We start from the raw sequence: 25,314 nt of genomic DNA on the forward strand, positions 1-25,314 counted from the left end.
AAATGAATACAGGTGGATGCTGGTAAGCAGAGGCAGATTTTTTTTTTTTCTTGTTTTCCTCCCATAACGTCCGTCTTATACTCTGGAGCATCTTATACTCTGAAAAATATGATACTTATTAACCAAATATTGGAGGGAGTTTTGTGTCACACTAAAAACAAGCTTGCTAATGGAAAAACACCAGAATCAAATCACGTATCGAGCTACTGCCAGTCATAAAACAAGCAAGCTTCTTTTTTAATTTCTTATTGCTAGTATTTGCCTGCTTTAGAGAGCCTCAATTTTAGCTAGAGGTTTCCTTGTGACTGATGAGCCGACGGTACGCCAACCTTGGAGAGAGAGACAGACAGACAGACTCCCTTGTTACTCCCTAGCCATTCTGAGGAGGTGCTCTTTATCGAATCGGAAAAGATGCCATCCCTCTTCGGTGGAGAGATCGGATGCCCCGTGCCTCATGTAGTACTCGATCGACGGCTTATTCCAAACCACGACGAGAAAGTGCATGCAGCTGCAGTTGGCCTCCAGGGCGATCTGTTCAAGCAGAGGATTGCATTTGAGAGCAAACGCAAAGACGTTCGCAGTGCAATTCAGCAGAATCCACCACAGCACAGGGGTCTCCAACCTTGGCCACTTTAAGACTTGTGGACTTCAACTCCCAGTATTGAGACTTCAACTCCCAGAATTCCTCAGCCAGCAAAGTTGGCAATTTTAAGATTTGTGGACTTCAACTTCCAGAATTCCTCAGCCAGCTTGAACAGTTGAAGTCCACAAGTCTTAAAGTTGCCAACTTTGCTGGTGGAGGAATTCTGGGAGAGTCCACAAGTCTTAAAGTTGCCAACTTTGCTGGCTGAGGAACTCTGGGAGTTGAAGACTTCAACTTCCAGAATTGGGACTTCAGCTTCCAGAATTGTGGACTTCAACTCCCAGAATTCCTCAGCCAGCTTGAAGAGTTGAAGTCCACAGTTCTGGAAGTTGAAGTCCCAATTCTGGAAGTTGAAATCCACAAGTGTTAAAAGTTGCCAACTTTGCTGGCTGAGGAACTCTGGGAGTTGAAGACTTCAACTTCCAGAATTGGGACTTCAGCTTCCAGAATTGTGGACTTCAACTCCCAGAATTCCTCAGCCAGCTTGAAGAGTTGAAGTCCACAATTCTGGAAGTTGAAGTCCCAGTTCTGGAAGTTAAAATCCACAAGTGTTAAAGTTGCCAACTTTGCTGGCGGAGGAATTCTGGAAGTGACGGTCATAAGTCACTTTTTTTCAGTGCCATTGTAGCTTTGAACAGTGACTAAATGAACGTAAGTCAAGGACTACCATGTAATTGTATCAAGCATGCAGAACTGCTTCCACAAAACCGGAGGTACATGTTTTTGAATTCTTTTGTGCTCTAAATGGACTTCAATTCCCAGAATTCCCCAGGCAACTCAAGTGGCCAAGGTGGAGAAATAATTGCTCTAAAGCTATCTGGGCAAAGCAAGTTGACCAGAAGGAGATCAAGTCATTAAACGTTTTGTTAAGATTTGAATGTTTGTACGTATAAAAATTGTTGCATTTTTCATGCATGCATCTATAGCTCATTGCAACGGAGCTATAATTTTTTCTCTCTCTTAATGGCAGCAATATTGCACATCAAATTGGGAAATACGAACAATAAATAAATGTAAAGGAACATTCAGTCACGAAAACCTCTCTTTGCAATCTTAAGAATTCATAAGCAGTTTTAGCCACTGGCTGGAAATAAACCAGTGGTGAAATGTAAAATTTGGCTTGGTAGGGAGGGTAATGTGACTGAGTGGGTGTGGCCAACTTTTTTTAAAAAAAAACTTTTAAAAGCATTTTTTCTACAACTTCGGCGAAGAGGTTGTAGAAAAAATGCTTTTAAAAGGCTCTGACGATCCCAGCTGAGCCGCGCGATCATCAGAGGCTTTCTTTTTATTTTTAAAAGCATTTTTCCGGCCAAAGAAGTTGTAGAAAAAATGCTTTTAAAAGTAAAAAAAAAAGCCTCTGATGATCGCAAGGCTCAGCTGAGCATGGTGGGGGGCAGGGATTTTTGCTACCGGTTCTCCGAACCACCAGCCTCCATCGCTTCCGGATCCGGCGATCCGGTCTGAACCGGGAGCATTTCACCCCTGAAATAAACTCAATTTATGAGAGAGGTCAAAAAATTTAAGGCGGTGGACTCCATTGTCATCTTGGCTATTTTGACCCTACAGACAAGCCCTGATCCTATGGGCCCTTTTGTGGATTTAAAGACTGCAACCACGGATGCTCCTCTAAATTTAATATTCCTTCCTAAAAATGGCGATTTGGACTGAGGAATGATGGAAATTTTAGCCACCAACTCGGGTAAAAAGAATCCCATTTTGAGAAAGCTGCTGTAGCTCTTTATTTTTTATTTATTTATTTATTTTTTTACTTTTCTGCTAGCTCTTTAGCAATAATTAGAGTTATCCAATGAAAACGATGAGCATAACATTTAAAATATAACTTAAAAGTCTTAAATGGTTACTTGCCTGACTTAAATTTTTTAGAAGTTCCGTTCCAATGCCCCAGCCTGCCAAAACACAGTTAAGAAACGCAGTTGAAACGCAGAATTGGAAATTATCCATTGTTTTGTTCTAACCCGTAGAATTATCTGTATGGTAAGCAAAGGCTTTTATTCTACCAATCTCTTTTTTTTTTTAAACCGTTTTTAGCTTCAGATCTTTTGAAAGAAAGAAAAAATTGTAACTGCTTGGCTGCATCTATATGGATGGCACCAATCCACCATTAGATCAGGTTGAGTTAGGGTGGCTAAGACGCCGAGCTTGTCGATCGAAAGGTCGGCAGTTCAGCCGTTCAAATCCCTAGTGCCGTATAACGGGGTGAGCTCCCGTTACTTGTCCCGGTTTCTGCCAACAGCAGTTTGAAAGCAGGTAAAAAATGCAAGTAGAAAAATAGGGACCACCTTTGGTGGGAAGGTAACAGCGTTCCGTGAGCCTTTGGCGTTGAGTCATGCCAGCCACGTGACCACAGAGACATATTCGGGCAGTGCTGGCTCTTCGGCTTTGAAACGGAGATGAGCACCGCCCCCTAGAGTCAGGAATGACTACCACATATGTGTGAAGGGAACCTTTACCTTTACCTTATTTGCACAATGAACTTATATTGCCTTGTTTCTCACCTTGGCGACTTGAAGATGGGTAGACTTCAAGCTGCTGAGGTTGGGAAACACTGCGATATTGGATAGTAAAACATTATTGGATTCACAAAATCTAGATAAACTCGGATTGTTCAACATGCTTGAAAAACCCATCACCCCAGTTGGGTACAGGATGCAAGCAACCACATTTCCTGCAATTTCACCACCTCATAGGTCACTTAGAAGTGATTCATCCCAAAGCAGAGGGGCAGATTAGCGATTAAGCAACCAGGTTAGAATACAGGAAGCTATGAGTTCAAGTCCCGCCTTAGCCATGAAAAACCAGCTGGGTGACTTTAGGCCAGTCACTCATTCTCAGACTAACCCAGTTCACAGTTGTGGGGAAAATAGAAGGTGTGTTAGATGTGTTTGAGTTATTTGTAAAAATAATAAAGGCCGGGTAGAAATAAATAAAGCAAAGAGGGAGGACAGAGCAACCAAGATGATTAGGGGACTGGAGGCTAAAACATACAATGAACGGTTGCAGGAACTGGGCATGGCTAGTCTAGTGAAGAGAAGGACCAGAGGAGACATGATAGCAGTGTTTCAATATTTGAGGGGCTGCCACAGAGAGGAGGGGGTCAAGCTATTTTCCAAAGCACCAGAAGGCCAGACAAGGAATAATGGATGGAATCTGATCAAGGAGAGATTCCACCTGGAAATAAGGAGAAATTTGCTGACAGTGAGAACAATCAACCAATGGAACAGAAGTTGCCTTCAGAAGTTGTGGGAGCTTCATCACTGGAGGCTTTCAAGAAGAGATTGGAATGCCATATGTCAGAAATGGTGTAAGGTCTTCTGCTTGGACGGAAGGTTGGACTAGATGACCTACAAGGTCCCTTCCAACTGTGTTCATCTGTATGTTTAACTTCCAGGATCCTGTCTCAATTCAGGACTTGCCTCAAAACTGAGTGCCAGGAGTCCTGTTTTATATACAGGTAGTCCTCACAGCCGCAGTCGAGGCCAATATTTCTGCTGCTAAGAGACATTTGTTAAGTGAGTTTTGCCCCATTTTACAAGCTTCCTTGCCACAGTTGTTAAGAGAATCATTGCAGTTGTCAGTAAATTAATATGGCTTCCCCATTGAACTTTGCTGGTCAGAAGGTCGCAAAATCGGACCTGAGGTCACTGCCACCATCATAAATATGAATCAGCTGCCAAGCCTTTGAATTTTGACCATGTGACCATGGGGATGTTGCAACGGTTGTGTGAAAAACTGTCAAGTCTTTTTTTTTCAGTGTTTTGTATGTTAACTCATACAAAGCATCCCTGGCCTGTTCTCGAGTTGCCATAGGCCAGGGCGGATGGGAAACCGGCGAAATGGCACGGCAGCCAAAGACAGATGGACATTCCAGACTTATCTCTGTCAAGGCTGTATCCCAGAGTTACCCACAGTGGCCAGTGGGGAGTGACCTCTACAACCTGCGTGAATGTGATTGGTGACACATCCTGAGTGGGGTGGGAGGAAACAGAATTATGTTTCCTGTAAATTACGTAGGGTCAGAGCTGGCTTCACTTGGGAACGTGCAGACATGAAGCTCCTAATAAATAACTGGATTTCTTTTGAAGCTTGGCTCAAGGCTCATGATTTAATTAGGGTATCTGTCAGAACCCTGACATTGTAATTTGAATGATCACTAAACAAACTTGTAAGCCGAGAGCTACCTGTATTCTACCTTTTTAGCCAAGAGAGAATTCTGAATATAATAAAGACAGGGTGGGGAAATGAATGTGTATCAAAACCTGGCTATTTTCCAGGCCCATCACAATGTCCTAATTCCACCTGGTGATTCTTCCATTTTCTGGCTGTATTAGAAACGGGCAACAAGGAAACATGGTTGGTAAAAGTTACCTCTATATTCGTCCATAACATAAAAGTCTTCTAAGTATAACAGCTTGCCAATCCAAGGGTCGTATGTAAAGTAATACATAGCAAAAGCTACAATAGCTGCATCTGTGGGGGGGGGAAAGAAGAGGCATCGCTTTTAAGGAATTATATCCCCAAAATGAAAAAAGGTAAGGCTATCGAGCGACTAAAGAAATCCGGTTCAGTTTCTTTTAATTTTGTCAACTTAATGTGACAGCTCTTGTGATCGAAGTGCTCCTTGGAGAAAAAGGGGACGTATGAAGATTTAACGTAATTGCTTATCTAACTGCATTTTGATAAGGACCGTAAAAATGGACCAATAAATGAATACCTCACCGAGTGATTGCATTTTATACTGAATTGGGAAACAGGCCATCGTGGGGCAGGAGGTGTCAAGCCACAACAGATCATATTTATTTCATATAAATACGTATCATTCATTCATTTTATACTTTTTCTTCTTCTTGAAAATACATAAACGCTTAGTAAACTGTTGTCTGGATCAATCTACTTATACAAGATATTACTAAAATACTAGTAATGATAATCATAATAATAATAATACGTTTGCTTATATATAATAAAAGTCTTACATCATTTACTTATACCTATCAGTAACCTTTCATCCTCTTAATTTCCACTCTTTTTGTCTAACCATTGATCAAACATATCCCATATTGAAAAGCAACCAGAAGTTAGATTCCTTACATGGTCTTCAAAGTAGAGGTCAGAGCATTAAGGGCTCTCAGGTTTTACTAAACTATGACTTCCAGTAGCCATCATCAGTTGCTAAATGCCCATTGTTCAAAAATGTTGAGAGTTTGGAACAGGGGTCCCACCGGCTCACGGTTGACTCAACCTTCCATCCTTCCAAGGTTGGTAAAATGAGGACCCAGATTGTTGGCAATATGCTGAGTCTGTAAACCACTTAGAGGGATGTAAAGCACTGGAAGCGGCATATAAGTCTAAGTGCTATTGCTATTGCTACTGCTTCTTGCAGAGTTGCTTCCATGTTGGTAACAGGATATCTCTTACTGAAATCTATTATCTCTGTTAGATTCAGTTGATGGTTGGTTTTAGGTTCCCAACACACATCCAGAAAGAGTTTCCATGGAGATACTTATTTTCCACCATAATTTGCAAATAAATTCTGTCCAAATCAGACAATGTGATTGTCTGGATTTGTTTTCTCATTTTGTCTCTCCTAGTTGAGGTCTACCTATGATGACAATTACAGGCCTCTCTCATCTTTTTAAATGGGAGAATGCACAATTGGTGGCTGACTAAATACTTTTTTGCCCCACTGTATATACCCCTTCACAGTGCTTTACAGCCCTCTCTAAGCGGTTTACAGAGTCAGCATATTCCCCTCTAACAATCTGGGTCCTCATTTAGATTTACGAATGGAATGGAATGGAATGGAATGGAATAGAATAGAATAGAATAGAATAGAATAGAATAGAATAGAATAGAGAAAATACGGAATGGAATGGAATAGAATAGAACAGAACAGAACAGAACAGAACAGAACAGAACAGAACAGAACAACAGAATAAAGAAAATACGGAATGGAATGGAATGGAATAGAATAGAATTCTTTATTGGCCAAGTGTGATTGGACACACAAGGAATTTGTCTTTGGTGCATCTGCTCTCAGCGTACATAAAAAGAAAAGATAGATTCGTCAAGAATCATAAGGTACAACACTTAATGATAGTCATAGGGTACAAATAAGCAAAAGGTGGAACAGGATAATTCATGATGGACAACTTGCCACTGGACAACTCACCACGACCAACTTGCTGTGGAACGATTTAACAATTCTATTTCATTAGTTAAAATTTAAAAAAAAATATTTTAATTTTTGCCTTTCAGATTTCATTCTGTCCCTCCTTTTGCATGCTTTTTGTAATGATTCTATTCCACCATTTCTTTGATATTACTGTAACTCTCGTCCCGCACTGAGTTGACCTGCAACGAATTGGCCGCAGAGAATTGTCATAGACCTTCATGCACTCGGTGGGAGTAACGAATTTGTGTGTATGAAAGCACAGCTCCTTTCACAATTACTGTTGCCTTACCACTAATTGCCTTTGACACTCGGTTCACCTCGGGCTCAGAAGCAGCAGGAAAATGTCAGAATGAGCCTCTGCATTATCATGAGCATCTCTGAAAATCAATTGATTTTTTTTCCCCCTGCCTTTTTATCCTACACGCCGCCGTTGAGAAAATTAAGCAAAAGGAGGTAGGCAGAAGTAAAACACAGCCAGCCATTCTATTTCTGGGCTGAACAAAGGGAGGTTCTTAATGGAAAAAGAAATGTGTTGATGTTATTTTTTAAAAGGGGTGTTTTATATTTGGGATTCAAAACCAGATAATTACAGGCAGCTATTTAAAATATGGTAGGTGGTTAAGGGTGAAATCCAGCAGGTTCTGACAGGTTCTGGAGAACCGGTAGCGGAAATTTTGAGTAGTTTGGAGAACCGACAAATACCACCTCTGGCTGGCCCCAGAGTGGGGTGGGAATGGAGATTTTGCAATATCCTTCCCCCAGGAATGGGGAGGGAATGGGGATTTTGCAGTATCCTTCCCCCAGGAATGGGGATTTTGCAGTATCCTTCCCCTGGAGTGGGGTGGGAATGGAGATTTTGCAGTATCCTTCCCCTACCACGCTCACCAAGCCGCACCACGCCCACCAAGCTACTCCCACAGAACTGGTAGTAAAAAAAAATGAACTTCACCACTTGGGGAGGTGGCATAAAAATTTAATAAAGTAAGTTCACTAAATGTGCTGGGATGGCACCATAGTATCCCCGGAATCCTCAAATTATCTTTTAATTGATTTGACTTTTCAGATTAAAAAGTCCTTCAAATCAATACCAGTAATCCTTGTGAGACCACTCTCAAAGAGAACCCTCATCTCGTCTCCCCTAACTCATGATTTTAGGCAAAATTTGGTGATTTCCCTTGATGGATACAAATATTACTTTTAAGGTACCTAAGAGATCAAGGCAATTGGGGATCTTAGTCTGGATTTTGTTAGGGATGCTAACAAAATGATTTTGTGCAAATCATTAGGCGAGATTGTGACTTTGGAGTAAAATCGAACTATGGAGAAGCAGTCTTTTTAATTAACCCGTTTTTTAAAATCTCTTATGCCCTTAGCCCTCCTTCGTTACATTTTTGGAATATGTGGCTTTTTCCGTGTATTTTCAGGAGTGGGCTGCTGGGGGTTCGCAGGAGTTCGGGAGAACCTCTAGCTAAATCCCACTCCTGGCTGGCCCCTCCCACCCCACCCTGCCTCTCCCAGGAGAGGCCCGTTTTGGATGCAGGTAAGTGCAGGGCACGAGTGGAGACTCGGGGAAGGCACAAAACGGGCCTACCGGAAGTTTGGGAAGGCTGGAAACAGGCCCATTTCCAGCCTCCAGAGGGCCATCAGAGCTTTGGGAGGCCGTTTTCACCCTCCCGGAGGCTCGAAGAAAACCTCCGGAGCCTGGGAAGGGCAAAAACGCCCCCCACCCCATGGTGCAGGAGGCCGACTAGGCCACGCCTATCATGGCCATGCCAACCCAGCAACAGGACACAGAACCCCTTGCTAAAATTTTTGAAGCCCACCCCTGTGCATTTCCATATTCAGCATCTTACAGAATAACAGAGTTGGAAGGGACCTTGGAGGTCTTCTAGTCCAACCCCCTGCGCAAGCAGGAGACCTTATACCATTTCAGACAAATGATTGTCCAAACTCTTCTTAAAAACCTCCAGTGGACGAGAAGAAGCCTGTTGAATTTCTTAGATTTCTAATTTCTAAGGCCTGAACAGGTAGTTTTCATCCTGCAAGACTCATTTCACCAGCTAATATATATATATTTGGCTTACCTAACATTACATTTTCCGATGATACCTCTGCTACTAAACATTGGAAGAAGGGACGTGTTCCAAAACCATCTCGAAGTAAATCTGAAAAATGTTCAAGCCATTGAATGAAGGGTAAGAAATACTACATGAAAATTACAAACGAGAGGATCACCATTGGCCCCCAAACTGACTCCCCTTAAGCAGATTTTGTCTGTTTTCACCAGAATGGAGGGTTAACTCTTCGGAATTAAAATGATAGAGAATGGTTAGACTTTGCTTCCACGGGAAGACAAGTAAAAATACAGTAGTGGTCAAAATTGTGGAAACCTTTTGGGAAAGTATTTTGAGGTTTGATGGCTAATAACACCACTTTTGGGGGGGAGATTCAAGATAATCATATTCCACTGCTGGAATGGCCTGGGAATAGTTATTGCGTTACGTTCTTGATTAAATTATCTTTCCATTGATATATAATGTTATGGAACAACTCCAAAAAAAAGTGGTGTTATTAGCTAGTTTTAGAAAATACACTTTTCCCAAAAGGTTTCCACAATTTTAGCCACTACTGTTCACATGCTTTAAAGATCTTAAAGCAAGAGTATCCAACCTTGGCAACTTTTAAGACTTGTGGATTTCAACTCCCTGAATTCCTCAGCCAGCCAGGGAGATCCCCTTTTGTCCATGCTGGTTGGAGGATCGAAGTCCACAAGTCTTAAAAGTTGCCAAGGTTGGACACTCCTGTTCTAACAGCTTTGTATTAATTTTTTGGTCTTTAAAGGTAAAGGTAAAGGTTCCCCTCACACATATGTGCTAGTCGTTCTCGACTCTAGGGGGCGGTGCTCATCTCTGTTTCAAAGCCGAAGAGCCAGCACTGTCCGAAGACATCTCTGTGGTCATGTGGCCGGCATGATTAAACACAAAAGGCGCACGGAACTCTGTTCCCTTCCCACCAAAGGTGGTCCCTATTTTTCTACTTGCAGTTTTTACGTGCTTTCGAACTGCTAGGTTGGCAGAAACTGGGACAAGTCATGGGAGCTCGCCCCGTTACGCGGCGCTAGGGATTCGAACCGCTGAACTGCCAACTTTTCAATCGACAAGTTCAGTGTCTTAGCCACTGAGCCACCATGTCCCTTTTGGTCTTTAGGACCTGCAAATAACAGATCACTTAGTAAAATTAATAGGAATTGTCCTCCAGGAATCCAGATAGAACTGAAAAACATGCAGTTATGTAAAATATTAGGGGATAGAAATAAAGGCATGCAGTTATTTAGAATATTAGGGGGTAAAGGTAAGCTAGAAGCTTTTTTTTCTTGCTATCTTGTTTTTTTAATTAGGAATAAAATACACCTCTTGCTTTAAAAAAAAAAAATCTTTGGGGATTGGAATAGGCCCATGGAAGGAATGTCATCTTTGAGACCAAGGGAAGATTTTAATCAGGGCCACATGAGGGTTGAGTGAGACCCTTTTCAACACCTTGTGTAGATGATAGATAGATAGATGAGAGAGATGATAGATTAGATAGATGATAGAGAGAGAGAGAGAGATGATAGATAGATAGATAGATAGATAGATAGATAGATAGATAGATGAGAGATAGATGAGAGATAGATAGATAGATAGATAGATAGATAGATAGATGAGAGATAGATAGATAGATAGATAGATAGATAGATAGATAGATAGATAGATAGATGAGAGATTTATTGTATTTTATTTATTATTCATATTTCTATGCCGCCCACTCTCCCAGGACTCTGGGTGGCTTACACCAAAGACAGTATACTAAATAGCATATTGCCCCCAACAATCTGGGTCCTCATTTTACCCACCTCGGAAGGATGGAAGGCTGAGTCAACCTTGAGCCGGTGAGATTTGATTAGCAGATTTGATCTGCTAAACTAGCAGTCAGCTGAAGTAGCTGCAGTACTGCACCCTAACCACTGCGCCACCTCGGCTCGGAGATGATAGATGATAGATAGATAGATGGATGGATGGATGGATGGATAGATAGATAGATGATAGATTATGGAGAGAAAGCAATAAATTACACAATGGTGGGTGGTTGGATGGATGGATGATAGGAGAGAGACAGATTCCCAATGTTCTTAAGATTTTACTCCCATCCTCTTACACACACACACACACACACACACACACACACACGGATACCAGTGGTGCATTTTCTCTGTCCAGTCCCTTTTCCCTCTTGTCACCATCCTACTTCCCCTTTTCCCAAGGAAGGCCCCATCTCTTCCTCTCCATCTTTACAAGACATCCAACAGCCTGCAGAGGAAGCCCTGTTTTGCCCCCAGCTATTTTGCGTCTCTCTCCAGCCAGCCCAGAGAAATTTTGGGATGATTAAGATGTCACCATGAGAGCAATTTGAATATGCCACATACTGTTGTCGAATTGTTCTAAAAAAGAAGGGAGGTGGGAGTGGAAGTGCATTAGAGGGGGGGAGGCAGGGAGGTTCCCAGAAGAGGGGGGGGGAAGGGTACATGCTTCCTTGTCTTCAAGCTGATGATGAACTTTTTCAGTGTAGAAATTACAGGTTGTCCTTGATGTATGACCACAACTGAGCCCCAAAATTTCCATCGTTAAGTGACACAATTGTCAAGCTTTAAATGTTAGGTTAATTTTGCTCCATTTTATGGCCTTTCTTGCCCCCATTGTTAAGCGAATCACTGCAGTCGTTAAGTTAGATCGTAAAGTGAATCTGGCTTTCCCCGTTGACTTTGCTGGTCAGAAGATCTCAAAAAGGGATCCCATGATCCCCGGGGACACGGCAACCGTCATAAATATGAACCGGTTGCCAAGCATCCAAATTTCAATCACGTGACCACGAGGATGCTGAAAAGGTCGGGAGCGTGAAAAATGGTCGTAAGTCACTTTTTTCTGTGCATTGCAACTCTGAACAGTCACTAAATGAAAGGTTGTAAGTCAAGGACCAGCTGTATAATACTCTCAAAGCTGCTGTTTTTACCTGTTTCTGTTATTTTTACTGCTTCGGGCATGTTTTCATAAGCAGCCAGTTCCTGCCAAGAGAAGAAAACCAGAATGTCACTGGGATAAAAAAAATAATGTTATTTGTTTGGACTTCTCAACAGTTGATAGGTTAAGACCAGTGGTAAAATCCTCTAAAGTCTGCTACCGGTTCTGTGAGACTGCTACCGAGTGCGTGCTTTGCATGCACATGCGCGCCTGAGGCACGCCCACACAGTGCTAAAAAAGGAACATTTTGAAGCCTTCCGAGTCTGCAAAGGTAAGTAGAACAGCGAGAGGGGGGGAATTCGCTGTGCCACGCAATTGTTGTGATCTGCCAGCAGCCTGCGGAGCTGGCAGCGGAGTCAGACAGTGAGGAGGCTGAGGAAGAACATGGGCCAGTCCTGGAGGCTGGGGAAGGCCCAGATGAGGGCTCTACATTGGAGGCAGAGATGGGGCCAGGACCATCTGGGAGTGATGTGCAGACTCCGGAGCCTCCAGAGGCTGACAGCAGAGAGGCAGAGGAACAGGAGGAGCCTGTTCCTAGTGCACGCATGAGAAGAGCTGCCAGAAGGCAAGAACAGCTAAAGCAAAAAGGACGACTCGGGAGTAAGGCCAAGAAATGATTGGCCCCTCCCATAAGGCTTAAAAGACCAGCAATGGCTCTTGGGCTCTTTGTCGGAAAACAACGTTGATAGATTTGTTTCTTGTCCTGCTGCATTTATTTCTTGTCGGCATCTTCTGCTTCTGAACTTTTGCCAAGAAAAGCCTTTGGCAGGTTGCCTAATTAGACCAAGGTTGGTGATAAGGCTGAAGAATTGTGTTATGAAGAATTTGTTTTGAATTAGTTTGGACTACGCTGAGAATGAGTTAATTCTCAGCTGTTCTAATAAAGTCTGTTTGTTTTGGAACTGATTGCGTCTTATAATACCTACTTGGGCCTGGGTCACAACAGCAATTTAGATTAGCTAGAAAGCAGGAAATCTGATGATTCTAGCTAATATAAATTGCGGGTCAGAGCTGATCGTCGCCCAGCTGATTGTTAGAAATACCAGTTCGCCCGAACAGGTAGCATTTCTTACTACTGGTTCGGGAGAACCGGTCTGAACTGGTAGCATTTCACCCCTGGTTAAGACCCCATTCGACCCCATCATCATCTTCTCTCTTACTCTAATGAGTCGCATGATATGAGGACAGTCCTGCGGCTCAGCTGGTCGCACCCGGAAGCGATTCATGGAGTTGCTGTTGCCTTCCATAATGAGAGTTTGAAGCAGCAGCGTGCCCGTTCGCTTCCCACAAAGGGGCTTGAGCGCTGCTGAGCCTCTGCTGGGGCTGCTTCATTCACCATCTCAAGAGAGTGATGGTCGGACAAGGACAGAAAAAGAAAAAGAGAAGACAAAAGAAGAAGTAGAAGCGGCCTTCTTTTCTCGCTACCGAACCTTCCCCCGCGTTATCTTTTCTCCTGCCCGTTTACAAAGAATGGAGGTTGGAGATACGGTCTCTGTTTCTGGCTTCCATCCCAGCTTGTGCTGGGGTCACCCAACAGCCTGATCATGCAAAGAGTCATAATGGGGCCAGCATCACAATATCTAATCTCTGCTCATCTTTTTCCCTTATAAACAATTATCAAGACAAGGTGAAGGTGGGAAGATCTCAAGGTAGGCCAACTTGGAGCCTACTCCTCAATGTTCGAAATCTCAAATGGGGATTTATGAATTGACTGATTAGGAGTTTTCTCTCTCTCTCTCTCTCTCTCTCTCTTCTTCCAAGAACCACACAAGTCAACGGATGTCCCCAAAAACGGATGGTAAGAAAAATGCCCAGGAAGGCCACCTACAAAATTTAATTCAACATTGGGGGAAAAGAAACTGTAATAGCAATAGCACTTAGACTTACCATATATACCGCTTCATAGTGGAATAGAATTAGAATTAGAATTAAAATTAATTAGAATTAGAATTAGAATTAGAATTAATTAGAATTAGAATTAGAATTAGAATTAGAATTAGAATTAGAATTAGAATTAGAATTATTAGAATTAGAATTAGAATTAGAATTAGAATTAGAATTAGAATTAGAATTAGAATTAGAATTAGAATTGAATTCTTTATTGGCCAAGTGTGATGGAATTTGTCTCTGGTCCATATGTTGTCAGTGTACATAAAGAAAAAATAAAATATATTCATCAAGAATCATAAGATACAACACTTAGTAATAGTCATACGATACTAATAAGCAATCAAATCATACTAGGAAACTATAAAAACAATATAAATTGTAAAGATACAAACAACATGGATATAGCCATAAGTGGGAAGACATAGGTACTAGTAAGGATGAGAAGAAGGATTGTAATACAGTCTTAGTAGTTAATTTGACTGTGTTGTGGGAATTAGTCATTTAGCAAAGTGATTTACAGCCCTCTCTAAGCGGTTTATAGAGTCAGCATGTTGCCCCCAACAATCTGGGTCCTCATTTTACCCTAAATCCCTGCCCCCCCACCCACCCATTGCCCAGCTGAGCTGTGCAATCATTAGAGGCTTTTTTTAATTTATTTTTAAAAGCATTTTTTCTATAACCTCTTTGGCTGGAAAAATGCTTTTAAAAGTTAAAAAAAAGCCTCTGATGATCGCGCGGCTCAGCTGGGATCATCTGAGGCTTTTAAAAGCATTTTTTCTACAACCTCCGAAGAGGTTGTAGAAAAAATGTTTTTAAAAGGGAAAAAAAGCCTCTGCTGATCAGGCAAGTCAGCTGGGATCGTCAGAAGCTTTAAAAGCATTTTTTTTACAACCTCTTCAGCCGAAGAGGTTGTAGAAAAAATGGTTTTAAAAGTAAAAAAAAAAAAAAGTTGGCCATGCCCACTCAGTCATATTAACCCCCCCACCAAGCCGCACCCACAGAACCGGTAGTAACAAATTTTACATTTCACCACTGACCTATATGCAATATATTTAGGAAATGCTACGATCCCATTTCTAATCATTTATTTACATGAATATTGGTCTGAGAACCAATCCAAGAAGACCTATCTTTAAAAAAAGTTAATTAAAAACCAGGAATGATGCTGTAAAGCAAGTTCAAAATCCATGGCCTTTGGTCTAATGTAAATCAAAATTATTCAGATTGGAATGAAAACTTCAGAAAGTCAGAAAAGGATCAAAACTCTTCTTTTCGAAGGAATTCCACGATGTTGGCATCCAGTCTTCACCTGCCCCTACTTTTGCTGTTAACCATCACTTGCCTGACCGCAAACGCTGCAAAACGTAAGAAAACCTTTGGGATCTTCTTTTAGATGACTTCTGGTTAACAAGATCCTCCAGATGTCAGAATCAAGGGGAATCCTTTGGAGCTTGACTTTTTTTAAAAGAGGTGGATGTAGTAAGGACTAGGATTAAAATCCGCAATCTTATATTCATCTGTTGGAAACGAAACATAGACCTCAAGGGATATGCCTGCACAATAGAATTTACCTAGTGCAGTTAAAGACTTGATATGCTAAACCTGGTTAGTTCCATTGGAGCTTAGCCTATTGTGCAAACCTAGTCCAATAATAATGATCGCGGGAACCTAAAAGGGGATTACCATATTTTTCAGAGTATAAGATGCACCTTTTTCCCCACTAAAAGAGGCTGAAAATTTGGGTGTGTCTTATACTCCGAATGTAGCTTTTTCAAAGCTTTTTTTCAGCCCTAACGAGGCACTAATGAGGTGTTAGTGAGTGAAGCATTTTCCCAGCTTTGCCTGCTCCCTCGACTCTCAGCTGTGCTTTAAAGAGGCGCTAGCCGAGTGAAGCGATCTCCCCGTGCTTTGCCTACTTTTCTCATTGCTGCTTTCTCGCAGTTGTGCCTTAGAAGCTGTTTTTTAATCCCCAAGCAGGGGATAAAAAACCAGCAAACTAATGTGCTGAAGCTGACCAGATTAAGGACGCTAGCCAGATGAATACCTGGTAGGCAGATTTCCCCCCCCCCCTATTTTCCTCCCCAAAAACTAAGCTGCGTCTTATACTCCGGTGCGTCTTACACTCCGAAAAATACTGTAATTGAATAGCCATGTGAATAGTGTGAAAGAAGACAAAGATAAAAGATTGTGTCACTCAAGATTCAGATTATCCTCTATCATACTTCCTTCTCACACAGATAGGGGGGACCAGATTACAATCAGGATTATAAATTCTCCAGGATCATTGACTGAAAGTCCAACTATTGCTGAGAAACGGGAGGGGAATAGAAATTTCATGACTGACTCAAGAAAAATAAATACATTTTAGTTTTTCCTCTGCGGGAACCAACTTCTGTCTTTGGGCTGAGAGGGCTCAAAAATATGTTATGGTCTTAACAATCATAGGAAGATAGGTAAAGGTAAAGGTTCCCCGCGCTTTAATCATTTTCTGGCTCTAAGGGCGGTGCTCATCTCCGTTTCAAAGCCGAAGAGCCAGCGTCGTCCAAAGACATCTCCGTGGTCATGTGGCGGGCATGACTAAAGGCACACAGAACGCTGTTACCTTCCCACCAAAGTGGTCCTTATTTTTCGACTTGCATTTTTTACGTGCTTTCGAACTACTAGGTTGGCAGAAGCTGGGACAAGTAACAGGAGCTCACCCCATTAGGCGGCGCTAGGGATTCGAACCGTTGAACTGCCGACCTTCTGATCGACAAGCTCAGCGTCTTAGCCACTGGAACATAGCTAAAGATAATTAGAATTTTTAGAATGCTGAGTTTAGATATTTCCAGAAAGAGATTGTTCTTATCTACTGGCAATCCAGGACAGAAACATAGTTTTAGAAGTGAATTATTATTACTGTTCTAGAAGAATTTAAAATTAAATGAATGCCCTTATCAAGTCAGCTGTTAATCACGCAAAACACAATCCAATCCTCTTCTTTTCCAGACAGGAAAAAGTAACTTGCTGGTAATTTGGGAAAAGGGAAGATAGACTAGAAAAAAAGTAAATAAGCACATTTTCGTTTTGTTTTTCCTCATATAATAGAAAGGGACCAGGTTTGCGTATTGCAGTGAGTCGTAGTTTGTTTGTTTGTTCAGTAAGTCTTATTTGGGTGTTCAGACATGTAAAAGTCCATCTAATTGAAGGGTGTCAAATTTTCATTTCATTGAGGGCCACATCAGGGTTGTGTTTGACTTCGGGGAGCCAGGATGGGCGTGGCCAGCTCGACATCACTCCTGTTGGGGCGCCTGTGGTGGGCCAAGCGCTTTGCCAGCTCCCAAGCTCCGTTTTCAGCTGCCACAGCCTCCTGCAACCCACTGCCAGTGAAAACGGAGGGCTGCAAGAGGCCGTGCAGCCGAAAATGGAGCTCAGGAGCCCGTTTTCGCTGGCAGAGGCACTGTGGGCCGGTCCTTCGCTGTTTCTAGGAAAGCCCCACCGGCCCCATGGGGCAAATCCAGCCCCCGGGCCTTGAATTTGACACTGATCTAATCCAACATTCCTTACAATAGAAACAAAGTTGTTTTTTTAAAAAAAAATTCAGCTAAGCATGGCTTGCTATGCTGTTAAATGAACCGTGCTTAGCTCTGTTCTCCTACCATGCTAAGCCATCCCTCTGGCTTATAAAGGACAATAGCCAAGCTGAGAAGACTGTACGACATAAAAAAACAACGAAACTATATTATGGTTTAACACAATGCACGAATCCGGTGAGGGATCCACGTATGCAGTTGAAATTTGCTCTTGGAAGTCCAGTGATGACTAATGTGAAACACGGCGGTTGAATTGAACTGTGTCTTCTTTTCCAGCTGATTGCACCCATGTTGCAGACTTTGATAACTGTGTAGGTGATACGGTCGGTTTTTGCCCTAAAGGGATTGCCTGCAGTTGTAAAGATAAAGTTCCTTATTGCCAGTAAGTAAGTTAACTTCCTTGTTTTGAGAATATAGGGAGGAGGGCTGTATTTGCAAAGTCCAGCCTCTTCTTAAAAGCCTCCAGAGATGGAGAATTTATAACCTTCATGGGGACAACTTCCATTCTGAACATTTTCCTTCTTGGTAAACTAACTCTAGTGCTCTCCCCTCCCTCTCCCTCCCTCCCTCTATCCATAACTTGTATTCAGTGCTGGGATTCAAATAATTTAACAACCGGTTCTCTGCCCTAATGACCAGCTGGGTAGGCGTGGCTAGGTGGTCATGTGATCATGTGGGTGTGGCCAATTTAACGTCACTCACGTCGATGGGCGCTTCGCCTTAGCTGTTACAATGTAATAAGGGTTAACCGGAGAGGCAGTTTCTGTAAGCAGGGCAATAAAGATTAGGCTAGAAACAACACCAGAATGTTTCCTTCCTGCCTTCCTTACAGGATTGGCCCTGTAAGTGGAAAAAAACAAAATAAGATTTCTTCCAACAACTGGCTCTCTGAACTGCTTAGAAAGTTAACAACCGGTTCTCTCGAATAGGTGTGAACCGGCTGAATCCCACCACTGCTTGTATTTGTTATTTCTGGTCTAGTTTCCAAGATATGGAAACACTTTCTTGACTAGCTTCTCTCTAGCTTCTTTTTAAGTATCATCTCTCCCCTAAATCTTTTTTTTTTCTCTCTTCATCTGACTTCCAAATTTTAGTCTGCCTGTCCTTGTAGGCATGTCCTCAAGCTCTTGAATCATCTTTGTTGCCCACCCCTGAACCTTTGTTGATAAGCAAACTCAGCCTGAATGTTTGAGGCTGATAACGTTACTTGCAAATGTCACTCCAGAACACAAGGAAGCCCTTGATTCTAGCACCCAACCCTAGAGTTGCTGGGTGGATTAGCACCCAACTTCATGATACAGGCTATGGTTTGCAGGGAAAGTGGTTCAAAGCTTCTCAATTTTGGTCTCCTCCATTTCACGAGATGAGTACTCCACTCAGGGGTGAAATCCAGTAGGTTCTGACAGGTTCTGGAGAACCGGTAGCAGAAATTTTGAACAGTTCGAAGAACCAGTAGCAGAAATTTTGAGTAGTTCAGAGAACCAGCAAATGCCACCTCTGGCTGGCCCCAGAGTGGGGTGGGAATGGAGATTTTGCAATAGCCTTCCCCTGGAGTGGGGAGGGAATGGGGATTTTGCATATCCTTGCCCTGGAGGGGGGTGGGAATGGAGATTTTGTAATATCCTTCCCCTGCCATGCCCACCAAACCACGCCCACCAAGCCACTCCCACAGAACCGGTAGTAAAAAAAATTGGATTTCACCACTGACTCACTACCCTGCTCACAACAGAATATGCCTTATGCCACCAGGCTTAAAATTTTGGACTTGAACTACGCCACCTATGGTCTGACCTAAGCTTAGTACACAAAATTGTCTGCTACAACGTCCTACCTGTCAATGACTACTTCAGCTTCAACCACAATAATACATGGGCAAACAATAGATACAAACTCAAAGTAAACCGCTCCAAACTCGATTGAAGAAAATACGACTTCAGCAACAGAGTGGTCAGTGCCTGGAATGCACTACCTGACTCTGTGGTCTCTTCCCCAAACCCCCAAAATTTTAACCTTAGACTGTCTACCGTGGACCTCACCCCATTCCTAAGAGGTCTGTAAGGGGGGGTGCATAAGCGCACCAGCGTGCCTACCAGCCGTGCCCTACTCGTCCCATTTATTCGTACTCGTTTCTTATGTATATACTTATACCTGCTTATACTTATATGTTTATATGTTATGTTCATACTTATACTTGCTTTCTCATACATGCTTGCCAAACTAAAAATAAATAATAAAAAAAATTATGTCTTCAGGTGTCCCTCCTACCGAAACAAATGGAAAGATTATTGGTACATGGGGCCCAAATGTGACTATCCGTGGAACACCCTGGACTTGATTTTGATGATCGTGGTTCCTGCAGTCACATTGTCTACAGTTGTCTTCACCTTAGTGCAGTGGGTTGCCTACTGTAGAAGCCAGCCGAAAAAGAGCAGGTGAGTTTATTTGGGGTAGAGAGAAGACCATTTTTTGACTGAGGCAGGATTTATTTCCACCAAATCCCTGCCCTGATCAGTGAACGTATAGGTAACACTGAACTAAAAGTGACAAGCATCCCGATGAAGAGAGAGCTTAGGAGCAGCACAGAGGTGGTATTTATGTAACATACTAAGCCATAGTGTCAACTCACAAAGCATCCCTGGCCTGCTCTCGAGTTGCCATAGGCAAGCAGGATGGGAAAACAACGAAGCAGCATGGCAGCCAAAAACAAAAGCACATTCCAGACATCTCTCTCTCAAGGCTATCTCCCATGGTTACCCACAGTGGCCTGAGGGGAGTGATCTCTACAACCCGTGAAATTGCTCTGTTGGCGAATGTGACTGATGACACACCCTGGGGGGGAGGGAGGAAAAAGGGTCAAGATTGGGTCATAAATTACGTTGGCTTCACTTGGAACATGCTGACATGAAGCTCCTAATAAATGGCTGGATTTCTTTTGAAACTTGGCTTGAGGCTCATGATTTAATTAGGGCATCCGTCAGAACCCCGACACATAGTTTGTTTAATTATGGTTTGTTTAGCACCCTACAATAAGCTAAGATCATCCATTTTTAATATGATCCTAGCCACAGTTTTAGTGGCAAAGATGTCAGGCTAGAAGCCAGGAGATTTTGAGTTCTAATTTCACCTTAGGCACAAAGCCTGCTGGATGTCCTTGAGCCAGTCACTTTCTCTCAGCCCTAGGAAGGAGGTAAGGGCAAACTCTTATGAAAAATCTTGTCAAGAAAACTGCAAGGATACGTTCCAGGCAATCTTCAAAAATTGAACACAACTGAACAAAATAAATTAGCTTAGTTTAGCTTAGGTTTTTCTCCTCGTCAAGGGTATGCTACATTTACATTTAATATTAGTTTTTTTAAAATCTGATATTTTGGTAATATTTTCAGAAGTCAAGAAAGGCAAGCAAGACTCCCAGCTCAGGTCATCCCAAATAAACCCCAAAGACAGTTGGTAAGCAAATACCTTTTAAATTTATTTCATTGTTGTTATTATGGCTTTGTTTTGTATTTAATTTAATGAGGTTTTTAAAGGGTTATTTTGCTTTTTCAAAAAACGGTAGATAGTTATTTTTAGACATATCTTGCCTCATTGTTTTTAAACATCCCATTTACTTTCCAATGGAAATTGATACCGTATCGCTGATCTACAAGATGTGATTAATTCCTGTCATTGATGCTCCCATAATTATTTGAAAAAGATGGCATAAATTTACATGCAATGTATATAAATAAATAAATGGGATGTTAAAAAAATAATACAAATCTCTAAAGTAACGCTCACCCCTTTGCACCCCAGTACAGCACCTCTGGGGATGCGGTGGCTCAGTGGCTAAGATGCTGAGCTTGTCGATCAGAAAGTCAGCAGTTCAGCGGTTCGAATCCCTAGCACCACGTAACGGGGTGAGCTCCCGTGACTTGTCCCAGCTTCTGCCAACCTAGCAGTTCGAAAGCATGTAAAAAATGCAAGTAGAAATATAGGGACCACCTTTGGTGGGAAGGTAACAGCATTCCGTGCACCTTTGGCATTTAGTCATGCTGGCTATGTGACCACGGAGACGTCTTCGGACAGCACTGGCTCTTCGTCTTTGAAACGGAGATGAGCACCGCCCCCTAGAGTTAGGAACGATTAGCACATATGTGCGAGGGGAACCTTTACCTTTATAGCACCTCCTGGCCTAGGAAAGTAAAACCAAATATATGATAATGGGTTTCTTAGTAAAAGAGGAACAGCAAGAAAGATCTGGCTCATATGGAAAAGAAAATATAATGATTCTACCTGTCCAATAGGAACAATACTTCGCAAGCTTTTAGAAGGTGATATGTCCAATTTTGATCCCATAATGATGCATGGTTGACTTTTTTCCCCCCAGTTTTATTTTTCCTCCAACAACCTAATCTTGACCTATTTCATTTTCATAAATATTGTTATCTTGGAATGCTTTTTTTTTCTGTTTAAAACAATCATCAAAATCAAAGCAATCTGCTTATTTCCCATTTCTGATTTTTCTCGCACAGGACGCCCAGCCGAAACAAATGTTGGCATTTCCCAGGCCTTTGGCCCAGAACCAACAGGAGGATAGATTCAGGTATGACCTCCTGTGATAAAAAAAATGTGTTTTCTATCACAGGGTTTGAATCCAGATTGTTAACTTTCTTTCACACTCGAAAAGTGAAGCTTGTGTAGTCCCAACTAATTTTAAGCATTGATTTCAGTGGATGGAAATACACTATAGGTAATCCTCTTTGCTGTAGCTGCTCTTGCCTTCTGGGAGCTCTTCTCATGCGTGCACTAGGAACAGGCTCCTCCTGTTCCTCTGCCTCTCTGCTGTCAGCCTCTGGAGGCTCCGGAGTCCGCACATCACTCCCTGATGGCCCTGGCCCCATCTCTGCCTCCGACGCAGAGCCCTCATCTGGGCCTCCCCCAGCCTCCAGGACTGGCCCATGTTCTTCTTCAGCCTCATCGCTGTCCAACTCCGCTGCCAGCTCCGCAGGCTACTGGCGGACCACAACACTTAGCAACAGAAATTTAAAGCTCAATTCTGGTTGTGTGTTGAGGACTACCTGTACCATCCACTCAACTTGGCTTAATCTGGACTCTGTGTGCGTGTGTAGCATAAACCCAGTATATAGACATAGACCCACATACACACCCAGTCCACACCCAGAAAGAAGCTATTTCACTTTGTGACACTATTCCATCTACAGCAATTTGCTTGAAAATCACTTCAAAGAAAATATTTATTGGGAAGTCAGCCTCACAGTAACTTCCACATTGTGATCACTACACATACAACAGGCGGAAACAGCCCTCTTTTCCAATAAGCAGAGAAAACTAGTAACGGTGGAAATTTTGTATTTGTTTGTGTATCTGCTTTCATTTCCTGGCCAATACAGTAAATTGAACCATAATGTGATTTGTGTACATTTAGCTTAACGCTTTGCAGGAATACAACTCCTAGATTTTCATTTCCAGGGCTACAGAATGCTTTTATGGTTGTGTTCAATTTTCTCATATGACAGCTACTCACCCCAGAGACCTCTTCCAAGGGCAGTGCCATCTGCCCAAGCTGGCCGGAGTAACCACTGGGTGAATGAGATGCCAAGTGCAGATTATGATCAAGAATTTGAAGATCTGCCTATGAGGCAGCTTCCGGTATGTCCAGATTTTGGCTGTGCACAAAAATGGCATTTTCCAGAGTGTACTTGATGTCAGCGGAAGCCACTTTTGTTTGTATGAAGGAATTGATTTTGGTTTCCACTGATTTCTGCTTCAAACTTGTCGTAGTTTCCCAGCGACCAGTCAGTAGCTTTGGGAGACGTATATAGAGCTTTTTGGGGGAAGGAAATAATTTTCATCATTGCACAAATAGAATGTTGCCCATGGTTTTCTGGATCCTGTTGCTACAAGATCTTGTCTAGGCGCCTCCAATCGTTCAGACAGTCCTCAGTAAACACTAGTATTTAATCGATACTCCTAACTTAGACCATCAAGTAAGAAAAAGCAATAGACAATCAGACAGGCTGAACTAAAGAGGTAGTGATTCTAAAACATCAATATAAAATAAACAAAATTTAATGGCTTTTGCATGGCATCCATGAACACCCCGTGGAAGGGAGGTGGATTAAAAATTGAAGCTGTAATCATTAGCGATAATAAAAATAATAACCGGAATCTTGTAAGAATTCAGGCAAGAACATGGGCATTTATATGACTTCCCAGTTCAAACTATGTGACCTGAGTGAGATTACCAAAATCATATAAGGTTGTAACCAACTGTAGCATGATTGACCCTTCCCTTGTGTCAAATTTCACCTGATTTGGACAAGGTTGCTATCAACTAGAACAGGGGTCAGCAACCTGCGGCTCTGGAGCCGCATGTGGCTCTTTCACCCCTCTGCTATGGCTCCCTGTCACTCAAAATATTGATGTTGATCTCGCTGTTGCAATCTGGCGAGATCCGGCCATGAATGGTGTGAATGGGTTTTGTTTTTAATGTTTTAATTTTTAATGTTTTTATATATGGTTTTTAAATGCATTGTAAGCCGCTTTGAGTCTTCGGAGAAAGGCGGCATACAAGTTGAACAAATAAATAAATATGTGTCACAACTGCTAATTTGTGACACTTGTTGGGATGCGATTTATTGAGCTTTCCAACTCGCCGGTAGGCCAACCATGGATAAATCCTAGAAAAGAAGTTTCAGAAGAAAACAGAACATTTAATTCAACTACATATGCTAGTTTTGTGGCCGCTCAAGAAATAGTCAGGCCCAGGAAGGGTTTTGTGACTCCTGGTGTTTTCTTTTCTGTGGGAAACGGGTCTAAATGGCTCTTTGAATGTTTAAGGTTGCAGACCCCTGAACTAGAATAAGCCAAAGCATTGCTTATAGTTAAACGGAAAAGAGTTCCCATGACCAGCCTTTCTGCTAAACCACGGATTACTTGATTTAAGAGAATTGTATCCAATATTTACATTGAAAAGGACACAAATGGACTTTGTGGATTATAGTCCATCTTTTTTAAGCTCTCAGAAGAGCTTCTAAAGAGCTTCATTGCCTGCTAAAATGTCAATGAAACGTGTCCCAACTGAAATCCTGTCATTTAATGAATCAGAGGATTTCAACCTTTCCTTTCTTAAGTCCCACCATCACTCTAAAGAAGAAAGCGGGGTCATACCAAGTATATTGGTCATTTGTTTGTGTATTTATCAGTGATGATACGTTCTAGCGATCTAAAAATGCAATTATGGTGTTGGTCGTGTTTCTGATTGCTATAAGTTCAAAACGGAGCAGAAATGGAGGATAAAGTAGTATTGTTAAACTAGCATTTGCACCTGGAGGCAGTGTTTTCATAATCAAGAAATACTTGATTATAATGAGACAGACCTGATTAGTTCATTTTATTTAGGCTGGAAAGCCCAGATTTTCAGAGGTTATTCTAATGCCAGTGTCCAGGAAACACCCTGCTGAAAGTCAATTCCTCTACATAGATTTAGGCTTTAGGCTTACCAGTTCTGAGCTGCAAAAGTCTAGACGACTATGGAATGGCATAAAATAATTAGTTTTGATGGCACTTAATGATTGTTCAGATGTTTGTAGCCTGGATAATGTAGGTCTACTTTGCTTTAACATAACTCAACTGGCTAGGGTTCCGGTGCCCTCTTTCTCAGCTCATTTCTTTTGTGGACTTTTCAATTGGGAGAATTAAGTCAAACGTCCTATCTTGAAGATTGCATAGTTGAGAGAAACACTGCCTTAAATAACTTTTAATTTTAATTTTCTTTTACAGAGACCTAAGGCATCGGTTTCTCTTCCTGATTATGGGGAGAACAGTTCCCAGCCAATGAACCATCTCATTGCTAATACACCCTCTAGATTTGTTCATCCACAGTATGCATATAACTAAAAGAAACTTCAGAAAACTGAAGTGTCTTATGGTATAATAAAACTATAAGATAAATACTTTTGC

The 25,314-nt window shown here is 42.0% G+C and overlaps 2 protein-coding genes across 2 annotated transcripts; one reads left to right on the forward strand and one right to left on the reverse strand.

Annotated features, from left to right (window-relative positions):
- Nucleotides 1-198: 198 nt before the first annotated feature.
- Nucleotides 199-13,451, reverse strand: SATL1 (spermidine/spermine N1-acetyl transferase like 1). The gene is made up of 6 exons (XM_034424025.3): nt 13,051-13,451; nt 11,883-11,934; nt 8,921-9,001; nt 5,030-5,131; nt 2,510-2,550; nt 199-531 (listed from the first exon to the last, which is right to left on the reverse strand). Exons 1-6 carry the CDS (start codon nt 13,135-13,137, stop codon nt 364-366), a joined length of 531 nt encoding a protein of 176 aa, XP_034279916.1. The 5' UTR covers nt 13,138-13,451; the 3' UTR covers nt 199-363.
- Nucleotides 13,452-13,521: 70 nt separating this feature from the next.
- On the forward strand, nt 13,522-25,305 carry LOC117669500 (uncharacterized). The gene is made up of 9 exons (XM_087877414.1): nt 13,522-13,539; nt 13,652-13,688; nt 15,004-15,144; nt 17,629-17,734; nt 19,605-19,784; nt 20,736-20,799; nt 21,864-21,934; nt 22,869-23,001; nt 25,135-25,305. Exons 2-9 carry the CDS (start codon nt 13,670-13,672, stop codon nt 25,249-25,251), a joined length of 831 nt encoding a protein of 276 aa, XP_087733540.1. The 5' UTR covers nt 13,522-13,539; nt 13,652-13,669; the 3' UTR covers nt 25,252-25,305.
- Nucleotides 25,306-25,314: the final 9 nt, after the last annotated feature.

The sequence above is a fragment of the Pantherophis guttatus genome, chromosome 12 (assembly GCF_059756535.1).
Source record: "Pantherophis guttatus breed Tessera chromosome 12, ASM5975653v1, whole genome shotgun sequence".
Taxonomy (NCBI): Eukaryota; Metazoa; Chordata; class Lepidosauria; order Squamata; family Colubridae; genus Pantherophis; species Pantherophis guttatus.

What these genes read in the sequence shown, in the direction of transcription:
- SATL1 (XM_034424025.3), bottom strand. Translation starts at nt 13,137, where the DNA reads ATGGAAGGCAACAGCAACTCCATGAATCGCTTCCGGGTGCGACCAGCT. An exon ending in ATCGGAAAATGTAATGTTAG is followed by an intron (nt 5,132 to 8,920) that starts GTAAGCCAAATA and finishes CCCCCCCCACAG; the next exon opens with ATGCAGCTATTGTAGCTTTT. An exon ending in TTCTAAAAAATTTAAGTCAG is followed by an intron (nt 532 to 2,509) that starts GCAAGTAACCAT and finishes CTGCTTGAACAG; the next exon opens with ATCGCCCTGGAGGCCAACTG.
- LOC117669500 (XM_087877414.1), top strand. An exon ending in GATAAAGTTCCTTATTGCCA is followed by an intron (nt 17,735 to 19,604) that starts GTAAGTAAGTTA and finishes TTATGTCTTCAG; the next exon opens with GTGTCCCTCCTACCGAAACA. An exon ending in TGCCTATGAGGCAGCTTCCG is followed by an intron (nt 23,002 to 25,134) that starts GTATGTCCAGAT and finishes TTTCTTTTACAG; the next exon opens with AGACCTAAGGCATCGGTTTC.